This window comes from Calidris pugnax, unplaced genomic scaffold (genome assembly GCF_001431845.1).
Source record: "Calidris pugnax isolate Ruff unplaced genomic scaffold, ASM143184v1 scaffold28, whole genome shotgun sequence".
NCBI lineage: Eukaryota > Metazoa > Chordata > Aves > Charadriiformes > Scolopacidae > Calidris > Calidris pugnax.
This window is the reverse complement of record NW_015090842.1, coordinates 6073024-6085878: the sequence shown is the minus strand read 5'-3', so window position 1 is coordinate 6085878 and position 12855 is coordinate 6073024. Positions and strand designations below refer to the sequence as shown.

General features: G+C 40.9%; 1 protein-coding gene across 1 annotated transcript in view; it reads right to left on the bottom strand.

The window, feature by feature from the left end:
- CMIP (c-Maf inducing protein) overlaps positions 1-11083 on the bottom strand; it is a 65093-nt gene extending 54010 nt beyond the window's left edge. Inside the window, exons 1-2 of the mRNA XM_014942143.1 lie at positions 11045-11083; positions 10496-10621 (exon numbers count right to left, since the gene is read on the bottom strand). Coding sequence (XP_014797629.1) covers positions 10496-10621; positions 11045-11083 — 165 coding nt within the window. The remainder of the gene's footprint in view (positions 1-10495; positions 10622-11044) is intronic.
- Positions 11084-12855: the final 1772 nt, after the last annotated feature.

Here is a 12855-nt window from a genome sequence, read left to right as displayed (position 1 = left end):
AAACAGAATCATTAGTTTCTACCAGTGTTTCAGATCACCCAGCCAAAACTAAGCAAATCACCCACACGCTCACTGTGTTCTTCTGAACTTTATGACCCTGGCTAACTTCACCCCAACCTCAGAGTGAGGGAAACTCTTTCTTCAAAGCTACAGCTTTACATTATAACCAGTTTATTTCCACAGAAAGCAGTGACACCAAGACCTTGCTGCAAATGCAAAAGACCAAGCCAAAACCTTACGAAACATTAACCTTGTGTGAAACGGTGTCCAACCCAAAGACTGTGAAAAATCTCCCTGATTTCAACCAGGTTTTGGTCAGATATTTAACGTCTGTAGGACATTTGCCTTTGCTATTAATCATCGGGAGCAGAGTAAGAAGACGGGTTGACATTTTACTAGGAGGGGTGGGTTTTTTTCCATACTCCAGTTTCCCTTCTTGTCCTGTTCCTCATCTGGCCCGAAAGCAATTCAAATAACATCTTAGCTCTTTCAGGATATTAAAAAAGAGTGAAAAGCATAACACCCACAGACGTGCAGATACCTGCACAGACTGTTTGCAGCAACGGCATAAATGTTGCAATAATCACTCCCAGCGATCACCCGTTTTTGTCCGTATTAAGCACAGCTGCCAGAAATTCTCAGTGCGAAGCCAGGTTCGTAGCCAATGGAGGAATAGTTCAACGTTCCCAAAGGTCAAAAGGCTCGGTATCAAAAAATATAAAAGCATCTACAGTGACGTAAATATGCATGCCTTAACAAGGTGACATAAGTTTGAAATATTTGAGTGGGTAGAGATGCCCTTTGGCTTTTCCAGCTCTATCTCATCGCTGCCAGTGGGTAATTTTTACTTACGACTCAGAATGTTTTACACAATTAGTGAAAATTACAGGACAGCCTGTAAATCTGTGTTACAAAGAAAAAAAAAATAATAAAGGCAAAGTTCCTCACCAGCTAAACAGCACGTACTTCTTGCAAATTAAAGCATCATTCAACAAATTTCACTCCCCGACACCTTTTCAGGTAAGTATTCAAAACCTACACCACAGAATAAATTTAACTTCCTAATATTGGTTCAGTTCACTGATAATGGTGAGAGTACTAGAAGTAAAAATGTTGCATGGTTACCAAAACCATGTTTAATCTCAAGATGCTGATGTCTTAGTGGCATAAATTTGGACTGATTTCTCTGAATTAAATGGAGTAATAATCTTTAATATATGTATTACATATTGTTTATTTATATATTAATGAGAATCAATTGCTCCTCCAGTAGATCTCTAGGCAATAAACTAGAATAAAATATCATACATAATCTTGGCTGACCACCGAGTTTCTCAAACTTTCCATTTCATGAAGAATGCTGACATATCAGAATATGAATTTGCTACAAATGCAAACAAAAAGCATCACTTCCTTTTCTTTTTTCTGTTATTTACAAAGTATTTTATGTATACATGTGCATTATAACATATAATAAGATAGACCTTTTACAATGTATGTTAGAGAATTGAATTTCAATTCAATATACTATATACTAAATTTAAATATAATGAAAAGGTCAAAAATAATTTGCCACAAAAAGCCTGGAAAACATTTTTAACATAATTTAAAAGACATTAAATAAATATACTTAAGATATTTCTTACTATTGTCCAGACAAAACACTTCAAAAACTGTCCAGATTTCTTTGAAAGATTCAATTTCAAATTGAACCTTTTTTCTTTTATTTTAAAGGAAAAAAACTATTTCATGGAGGGGAACAAAAAACCTTCATTTCAAATGCTAGCATCAAAGCCCTTTAAAGAATAAGTAGAATTGAAAGTTTTTGTAGGCTTGAGCACGTATAGCACCCATAATATTGCAAGTTACAAACCCATTACTTCCTTAAAAAAACCCCAAAAACATATGCAGATTGAGTATATAGGAGCTATGCAAACCAAGACACTGTTATTTAAATTGATAAAATCCAAAATACTCTAGGCGGATGAAGTACCACTCTCAAAACAGGCAAAACATCAACCTGATTTAGACCTTAGTTTGAGCATCTCGTGACTTGAACCAAAAATGCACCGTAGTCTGAAGTAACGGCAAATGCTGCGGCCCTAAATGGGCACTGTTGAGAACTGTTCATTATTCTCCCACTTTTGGGGTGTCAGTAGCTACAGATTGTAAGCCCACTACAAAGAATTAGCAAACACTAATTAGGCATACATAGATTGTGCAACCGACTGGAGCCTTACAGCAACTGGGTGACAGACCCTGCTGGTGAGGGCAGCAGCACCAAGCAGGGGCAGAGACACAGGGACTACAAATACCAGAGGAGAAAACAAACAAAGAATGCTATAAAAGGCAAAACCAAAACCAGCAGAGGAAAGACTTGTTTAACTCGACAGCAGCAAGGTACAAAAAGCGTTTTAAAAAGTAAAATCAGCAAAGTGAGCAGGTTCCAAGTGTGGGACCAAGCAGTGTCTACATGCAGTGTTAGCTATTGTAGAGGAGAAACGACCAAGAAAACTTGCATCTGGATCTAGGTTAGGAGTTTGAACCCCTCTAAAACTAGAAACCCTCAGAGCTTGGGCCGTAGTTCAAGCGCACTTCCAAGGAAAATGAAGACAAAGAAGACAAAGTGAACACAGAAGCGGAAAACCAAACCTTTAGGGAATCCCCACACTTCTACTGACGATCAGGACTCAATGGTAAGAGGAACTTGGAAAGTCAACGGACGTTTCACCAGCGCTCTTTCCAGAGTGTCCAACGCTGACAGACTGAATGCATTTAACCCAACTGCTGTTATCTGGACGGAGCTGCCTGACACCACCATTCCCCGCTTCTCCTGGGCAGCAGAGTCTAATCCTCCCCGTGCACCCTTCCGCCTGCCCAGCCCCAGCAGGCTGCAAAACCACAGCCATGTGCAGGAAACGCTGGATCTTTCAAAGAGGACAACAAAGCCCTTGCTCTTGCACAGCATCCCTTGTTCCTCCCTCCTCTTTTTCAGGCTTACACTGAGAAAGGGACTACAGGGAATATTTCTTTTCTCACCAAAAATCCTGCGAGCTTCACAGCACACCAGGATGAGAGAAGAGCCATCAGGCTCTTGTTGGTGCTCATCCCAACAGCTCTCCAGCCAACGGCCACCTCTGCACACACTGACTTCCTCAAGCATTCAGGTTATCATGCATAAAATTTCTGAAGTTTGGAGCCATGAGCACCAAAGCATAAAGCAGTGGAGGGAACTCCAATTCACTCATTGGGGCTGCACACACACACATTTGCCGTTTTATCCGATGTGCATTCCTGGAGCCCAGCATTTCTGCACTGAAAAGTCATCACTTCCTGGGAAATGACACCTACATTTTTTGGCTCCAGCTGGGGGCATAACCTACTATATTTATTCAGCTCTAGGGTACAATAAAGAGGAGAAAATGAGACACAAAAGACTTTAAAACAGGCTTTCCTTAGGCACTCTGACCACACAGCCAAAGTTTGTCTTACTCTCGGCCTTGCCCACACAGTGGGTCTGGTTCTCCTTTCCAACATTAAAAAAAAAAAAAGATTCAACCTGGAATATGTTTTGCTTCCTGTTGTTACAAATAATCAATGAAGCACAATGAAGATTTTATAACCTATCTGTGTAAAGCAATAGTTTGGGCCACCCTATATGTCTGGGATGTTTAGGCCCCGCTTCTGCTAAGAATTTTGTTCTCAAATGCAAAGGCTTCAGCAGGGTTGTGGGTGGCACATGGTCCAACTGACTGAGGCTTCTTGCACAATCAAGGCCTCCTGTTGTTTTTGAATAACCACAACATAGTAGAAAAGTACTCCAGAAATCAGAAAATGTGGCAGTAAAACTCGTAAAAGGTGCAAAAAGATTCAAATTAATTGCAGCTTATTTACTATTATTCCAATGAGGAGGGAGAATACCTACTTTAAGAATGCCTACTGTAGGTAGTACTTTTTTTTTTTTGAGATAAGTTCATGCTGGAACTGTGTTCTGAAGGATTTTATATTTTAATTTTTGGGATGTAAATGTTCAATCAGAGAGGAAAAATCACAGCAGCAATACCAAATTTACTCATAGGATTAATTTCATCTGCTTCAAAAAGACTGCTCACAGGAGGAAAACTGCCCAAGAGATTCAAAACCTGCACATACAGAGCTTTGGTCAACATGGGGAAATTTACACCTTTACTCAAAAAGGGAATTATTTTTCTCTGCACACAAACTACTTCATTTCTTAGTCAACAAGTAGAAATACACTTTTTCATTAAAAAGCAGTGAACTTTTTAGAAGCAGATTTTCTTTTTGCTCACAAAAACAGAAAAACTGAACACTTGTTTCATGCCAGCATTACAGCCCCTTGCAGTCATTTCCACCCAGGTAAGGAGGAGACAAAAGAGGAACCTGCACGCTGCTGAGAAACAGAACACCTGAAACTCCACCAGAAACCAACCACTCCAGAAATGATGGTGAAGACCTTTAGCCAATATAAAGACTCACAGCTCCACTGATACCAATATGTCTACAGCAACAAGCATCGGCAGAAAATTTGTCATTTCCACCACATCACATATGCCTTTAACGGTAAGTTAGCACTACAGCATCCCTTTTTACTGGCATGTGCCTTACTCAGAAGAATACAAAAACAGGCTTGTCCACACAGCAAAAAGTTCCCAGATTTTTCCTTACAACAGTGTCCTCCATGCATACCCTCCTAAGGGGATTTTTCCATCTGAAAAAGATGTGCCAATAAGTGCCTCGCACAGCCCGTACAAAGCCTTGACATTGCTGATGCACATCCCAGCATCACACCTCCGTGGCACGAGCAGGCCCACAAGAGAAATCTGCCACTCTTCTGGCTCAACTCAAGGTACTGAGTTGCTGGTAATTGCTAGAAATGCCATTTTCCTCCCAAAAATATCCCCCGTCTCTGCTGGATTCTGGTCCTTGCGTGACTTCTCCACTCCAGCAACATTGGCTGCACTCGTACCTAAAACAAAAGCCAGGTTCTCCAAGGAATCTAAAAGAAAATGTTACTAAAAAATCCAATGGAAATATTTACCATGGGGACTCCCTGGCACAAAAAGCGTGCTCGAGCCCCAAACTGAACGTGTGACTCTTGTGCTTGTCAAGGCTTCCTGTTCTGTTTGTTTTTCCTTCTGACTACACTTGATTGCCAAGAAATGAATAAAACACCACTAGCGATAGGGATGGAAGTGGCAGCTTTAAGGCATTTAGGACCCATCTGAAAAAAAGGACACTATGGGAAAGCAGGCCATAATGTCATGACTGAAATACCAAAGCCTTTTTTTCCTAGGACTCTTCCTACATTTGGTGCTAGCAGCCTGTGAAATTATACTCTAATTTTTTTTCCGATCTCTTCCAGAAGGTTATTCCAGTTATTTCACTATCAATAGCAGCATCCTCTTCATAGTCATCCAGACAATACCATAATGGCACATTGTGCTTTACAAGCAGAAAGCAGAAGAGCAGAAGTTCAGCCCAGCACGAGGAGGCCCAGCTATTACTGACGCTAAAGAGCTCGCGCTTCTTCAAAGGCTAAATTTAGCCCCTATTTCCTGGCCCAAAGAGCTTGTGGCCTATGAACCACCTTCAGCAACACCTTCTTTTCACACCTGCTATCCCAACTGTAGGAAAGAAAAAGAAAAAAAAAAAAAAAAAACCAAACCAAACCAAACAAACCAAAAAACCTGAGGGACCACACCATTTGGCAGGAGGAAAGAAATCACAAGCCCCCAGCACGTCCAGGAAGCCGACTGCCCATGACTCCCAGAAGGGAAAAATGAGAATCCCCAAACACTGGGTGGAGAAACACGCCTGTGCTCAGACAGTTGTGCTCATACAACAAACACCGAGTGGGAAGCACACGCACCGAGACGACTTCGATGCGATCCCAGCCCAGATTAAGCCGTTGGCTGCCTGAGAACCAAATCCTCCTCTGAAACCCAGGTAGACACATCCTGTTATCCTGATCCGGTTTCCTAAGAGGAGCTGCATCACCTCCGGCGCTGCTTGTCAGATTACATGTGTTAAAATAGGTTGGGATGGGTCAGTATTGCTATGGGAGGACATCAGGATGATGTAAGGAAAGGTAATGGCACTCTTCCTTCTCTGACTCATTACTGCGCAGTAATAAGCCAGAAATAGACCTTGGTGACAGCAGACAGGGGGGCTGAGAACTTGTGCATGGACTCGGACTCTCTTGTGGCATTTGTCATGCCTAACACTGACAAATACACAAAGGACACCCTAACGCCCCATGCTGACTCCCACAAGGACTGCTGGAAATTAGTTTCCATCTGAGGGAAATGCCAGTTGTCCAAAATTTGCTTCTGCTTCAAATCGGTGAAGCAGAAGTTGGAATTTAAAATATTTCTGCAGAATGAAAAATCAGGAAAGCTCGTGATTCAGAACTATTACAATGTTTCATTTTATGTCAAACCACGTCAATAGCATCACATACAATACAGCATGTGAAAAACAGATATAAAAATATAAAATTGAAATTAACCAGATGCATTAAATAAAATAGGGGGTGTAGTCAAAGCAGTTCATTTAAAAAGATTTCTATATATAAACCTCAGTTAGATCAAGCCTTTAGAAAAAAAAAAAAAAAAAACAAAAAAAAAAAACAGAACAAAAACAAACAAAACCAAACAGATTTCACTGGAAGTGCACTGGGAATGTGTTTTGGACTAGTTTTGCTTGTTCCACTATCATGTGCTTCCTGATAGCAGAGCTGGACATTCCATCAGAGCATGCTGCTGCTCAGACCAGCAGGGCAGAATGATTTTGTAAAAGATCATTAAGTCCCAATTTCCCATAAATGTATTGAAGTCTCTCAGAAATCTGGAAATAACTGAAGTATGCAAGGGCTAATTTGTCAGCGTCTTCCTTTCCCAGCACCTCAGTGAACGCATCTTTTGAATTCTTAGACTCTTTTTCACGTATACCAGAGAATTTCTACTGAACTTGACTAATAGATAAATCCAGTTTTTCATCTTGATTTCTTAAAAATAATAAACATAGCTTTTAGTACTGTTTTGGACTTGTGAATACACATTACAGCTGTATAAGGCAAATCTATTTTTATACTCCCTCCGATCTGGCCACATTTGATGAATCGAGACACTACCAAGGACCAAGTCATACTAAAAACATTTTCCAAGTTTGTATTTTCAATGATGTTGAAATTCCCATAGAGTTATAATGTAATCTGATCCCGTCTGCTCAGCCAGTCACCAATAAACACAACAGAAGCCCAGCTCCCTCCACTTCTTTATCAGTTCCTATGAGGTTACATAAAGACGCCAATCAGCTTGAAGAAAATACCAAAGCATCTACACTAAGATGTTACTTTCTCACAAACGTAATTATTTGTGTGCTTGGTTTGGTGTGCTGTTTGTTTGTTTGTTTGTTTTTAAAGAAACAAATGGCAGGCTGCTCCAGATTAAAGTCTGCACACCCCACCAATTTCCTTTAAACTCAGCAGGCAGCTGCGAGTTCAAACTTTATCTAGTTTCCTATTAAGCCGCAGCAACCATAAAATATAGACTAAAGACTTAGAAACAGAATTTGGAAAGGCAGATGCAACTATTCTAGCTGTTGAAACAGATACAATAATAAATGCTGGCAGTGAAAATTGTCACAAGAAAAAAATCAAAATCATCCAACTTGACAAATGCACTTTTTTCTAATTAATTCAATTAATGGATTAGACAAGGAAGATTTCATCAATAATGAGGACCCTAATCTAGCTGTTGGGAAACCATGGCTCATCCTCCTGCCTTCCCCAGTGTCACGCACAGTCGAGGCTTTTCAAACCACAGAATGAGGACTAGGTGGACTTGCAGCAGCCTGTCTGAAATTCAGACTCCCTACACTCCCTGGTAACGCCTAAAATCAGTAAGTCAATTTGAGCCACAGAAATTCACTAGGCACCAAGCACAGGCACGTACGTCTGCTCCGTGTGCCATGGGACACAGGCCTGTGCTTCAAAGTTACATGGTCTCAGGTCATAACTTCCTTAGCTGCACCATTTTCAGATTAAAACAGGGTAACAGCTGCAGCCCCCGTTTACAGAGCTGCAAAACCCCAGAATTACACCAGCAAAGTAAATGGAAGGGAGCTCCAGAAATAAACTCCACAAAGGATGTGGCCATGAATGTTTCCATGCACACCTCTAACCATTTCAGAGTGAAAGTGTATTTGCTCTGCTGAAAATCATCAAAAGCTCATTGTATTTTTCTGACATTCCAAAACCATCCCAAACCCAAGGCACAGGAACCACGTGGAAGGCTGAAGTCAAGCACTGTGTTCTCTGGGCTGCTGGTAAACAACTCAGCGTATGGACAGACCCGTCAGCCTGTCTGAAATGAAGGCAAAGGAGAGCTGGACCAAGCTGGAGATAATATTAGCAATACCAGCGTTAGTCATATTGGCTTCCCAACTCAGAGTCAACTTTGCTGTTCCACATCTCTACAGAAGTCTATAGTATGGAAAACACGGGCCAGTTCAGCACTTAGCCTTGGGCAGCACTTGGGTTATTTTTCTCATTATCTGCAGGTAGAGCTGTTTCAGAAGAGCTTTGACTAAATCCACCCTGGATAGAGATGGTGACACATACTTTGTGGCCCTACAGGGGCTTCACCAAACAATTCACCGCCAAGAAATAATGAAAATTCCTTCTGGAAGGAATGTCCTATGCGGAGTGGCTGGGGACTTTGGGTTTGTCTAGTTTGGAGAAAAGGAGGCTGAGGGGCGACCTCACTGCTCTCTAGAGGTTCCTGAGGAGGGGCAGTGGAGAGGGAGGTGCTGAGCCAGTGATGGGATGCCTGGGAATGGTTCAAAACTGCATCAGGACGGGCTTCACCAAACAATTCACCGCCAAGAAATAATGAAAATTCCTTCTGGAAGGAATGTCCTATGCGGAGTGGCTGGGGACTTTGGGTTTGTCTAGTTTGGAGAAAAGGAGGCTGAGGGGCGACCTCACTGCTCTCTAGAGGTTCCTGAGGAGGGGCAGTGGAGAGGGAGGTGCTGAGCCAGTGATGGGATGCCTGGGAATGGTTCAAAACTGCATCAGGACAGGTTTAGATTGGACATTAGGAAGCATTTCTTTACCAAGACGGTAGTCAAACACTGGAACAGGCTTCCTAGGGAGGTGGTCGATGCCCTGAGCCTGTCTGTGTTTAAAAGGGATTTGGACAATGCCCTTAACGACACACTTTAACTTTTGGTCAGCCCTGAATGGGTCAGGCAGTTGGACGAGCTGATCGCTCAGGTCCCTTCTGACTGAAACAGTCTATTCTACTCTAAATGCTGGACTGTGCACCATGGATCAGTGCACTGGGTATCATGATTCTCATGGACAAATGATCCAGCAGACATCACCATCACAGTCATTAGTGTATCGTTCAGTATGTTCCCATCTTTTTATCTATTGGACTACATTTTGTGCAAAAGTAGTACAGTTGGAGTGTGTGTGTGTGTGTACACCCAAACACACAAGCTCTGTCGTGATCAATTCTTTTTAGCTGTTCATACTTATTCAAGAAAAGACACCCTTCTTAATTTTCCATGAGTTATCCGCAGCTTAAACTGATCTTTTCTTGACGTTTTCTGCAGAAATTGCTCACTCAGCCTGTTTACAGTCCTCCTGCACAAAACGCATGTACACAATAGTCATGGCTGTATATTCACCTACAAAATTAATCCCCAAAAGGTAACAGGTAACAAACTGCCTTTGAAACAATATTGAGAAGTATGGTGAGAGTTAAGTTGGAGTCAATTCAGTCTTTTTCAAGTTATGACTGTTCACAGTTCTTCTGGGGCCAAGCAGCTGGGTGTTCAGCTGCTTTTCTAAAGTAGTTCCAAAGCTCCGTGCTATGGAGTGCTTTTCTGCCACTAAAACTTGGAATGACCTAAGGAGTCCTACACAGCCTCACAAGTGGATGAAGAAATGTGGAATAACATAAACACAGTGTCTTCTGTTTGAAAACAACACTTAGAGAACTAGCATATGTAGATATCCATACAAATATTTTGAAATCTTCCAGTGAAGATCAAATACCTTTTAAAAAAAAGGTCTCTCTCAGATCCAGTGCAAGTTACGGTTTTCCTATCTGAGTTGAAGGGTGAAATTTTTCACTTGTTTCATGCAGGAATAGGACTATCTGTAAAAATACAATTATGCCAGGCCCGCATCAATACGCCTTTCCACAGAGCACTATTTTGATGCTCAAAATCAGCAAGAAGATTTAATCACTGTGGCCCAAAATTTCCATTCTGACTGTCAACAACATGAAGGGTTTCAGAGCTATCACCCTGAGCAAATTTTCTGGTGGTTAGATAACTTGACAGCACTGTGTTCTCTGCCTCTTCTGAGTCCATCTAATTAAGATTTCATGCATAGCAAACAGAAGTGAAAGGAGATTCATAGTAAGAGAGGAAGAAAGTTGTACTTCTGTGTTTACTGTACCTGCAGTAAGACAGTACCCCCTGGGATCGTGAGCTGTAAACAGTACTTAGGGGCATTCTCCCAGGAGAGCAGTTGAACGTCTTCAATAGCACTGTAGGAAATGGAGTTTTCCATGTACCCAGTTGGCTGCAAGAAAACAAAGGAGAGGAAAAAAAATGTTTACTTAGTCATCAGAAGTTTCACAATTTCAAAGTAAGAACAGCACTATCCATATTACTCTTGGTGTTGAAAACACCTGCAAAATATCTAATTGAAAAGCAAAATTCCTATACAGGCCATTCAACAAAAAGATCCATCCAGCCCCTTCATCCAACTTGTTCAATGTTAAGATGACTTACATAAAAACAAAACCACGCCAGACCTAGGAGCCCTAAATACAAAAATGTCAAACTACACTTGTTTTGGACCCAAAATCAATGGAATCTTATTTCAAGTTGAACTGAGCTCTCAAGGGGTCTGGCAATGCACATGCTGCCAATGCATAAAGCAGTATCTCAATCACACAGACAGAACAGCAACGTACTGTACTAAGGTAGTTTTATTCCATACATTCTTCTCCCTGACTGCAAGGTTGATCAAGCCCACCATCAGAATCTAGACTGCTACTGAATCCAAAGATTCAGCTCACAGTTTTTAGACTCAAGCAAAAGCAGAGCAACCAACCTACTCATCTCAGCCTATACATAAGTATTGGTTTCCTGCACAGACTGCTGATGCCCAGTTTAAAGTAAAAGTCACAATTTAAACATAAATAAGAAACTGTGCTTTGCAATTACATGTACAACATAAATTGATAGTAGCAAAGACACAAACATAAAACATGGAAGTCCTTATTAGTATCCCCATAATTCTTAGGCATTACGGAAGTACAATTATCTCTGAGACAAGTTGAAATATAAAGGTATATACACAAGCACACATAAAATTATGTGCTAAACTGAAGTAAACACAGAGATATAGCCATATACCTATCAAGTATATGTACATACACCATACTTTATGCAAGTCTTCATGTTCTTAAAGTAATTTGAGTACTTAACAGAGGTCCTCAAAGACGTCATTTATTTCGCTTCGCTATAGTGTAAGCAAACTGATCAATATTGCTGTGGCAGAAAAACTATTTTCATACAAAAATGCTGATTAATCCCACCATGTGGATAAACCCTTAGGTTAGCCATGTCTTGCAAGAGAATAGAGCTCATTATATTTATGAATTATTTTCTTACTATTACTGGTTTACATATAACTTAAACTTCTCAAACTTACTCCCACTGTGACAATACATAAGTTATTTTTAACTGACAGTCTTGAAATAAAGAAGGCAAGGGAGAAATCACATCTATTTCAGGGTCAAACGGGGCCATCTCTTAAAATCACAACACAGGATTCCTGGGGGCGAGTGTGAAATAAGCAAATTGCATTTGCAACGTCTCTACTTCTTATTGGTACAACTTTCTTCCATAAGTTAAGTAGGTGGTGCATCTGGAAATCGTTCTTTGAAGTTATACACTTCATACATGTTCATAAGGCCATAAACGTCATCTGCCAGAATGCAACAACGGCCCTGTCATCCACCCTTGCTGCTACAAAAACTTGGTCGTCTTTTCAGCAAGAAAAGCCCAGCAAGTCAGGGAATTGAACTTTAATATTTTTTTCAGTAACATTTGTTGCAGCAGCGTTCATTTTACACTGGCCCTCGCTGAAAACAATTTTCGCTGTCTCTTTAACGAAAACCTTGTTATGCAGGAAGTATGATAAACTTCTGCTTATTCATTTACCCACAATATTGTTCTACACTAGTGACTGGAATCCCAGTGGCTTAACGCTGATACTGTACGTCATGCGTTGCCTACTGGAGAGTAATTATCTCGTTCTCACAGGAAGCCAAAGGCCCAAGATCCTTCAGTAATCAGCATTACAACACTCAGGGAAAAATATCAAAACAGCCAGCATAACATCTAGTATGCTCAGGAGGCAAAGTTATCAAAAACATGCTCTGAAAGACAGGAGAAGGGAGGAATGCAGAACCAGTCGACACAAATGTAAAATGAAATGAATCAAAGCAATTTAAATTTCTCTCTTAAGAAGGTGCTGACTGCCCTTAATACCCTCCATTAACTTCAAAGAGGATTTGAAGAATTCTCACAGAATCTGTTCCCAAGAGAAGCCTCTTCTATACCTTAAACTGCCCATTTAAACAGCATTAAAGGTAACTGATGCGGTTCAATCACAGCTCTGCAGCCATACACAAGTGATTTCATCTCAGGCATAACTTCTTCTCATAGGACAGAATTCCTTGTCTTTTTGTTAAGAAGAACAGAGGAACACAGAGTTCTGCAGTCTGCAAAGGGTGGGAAGAC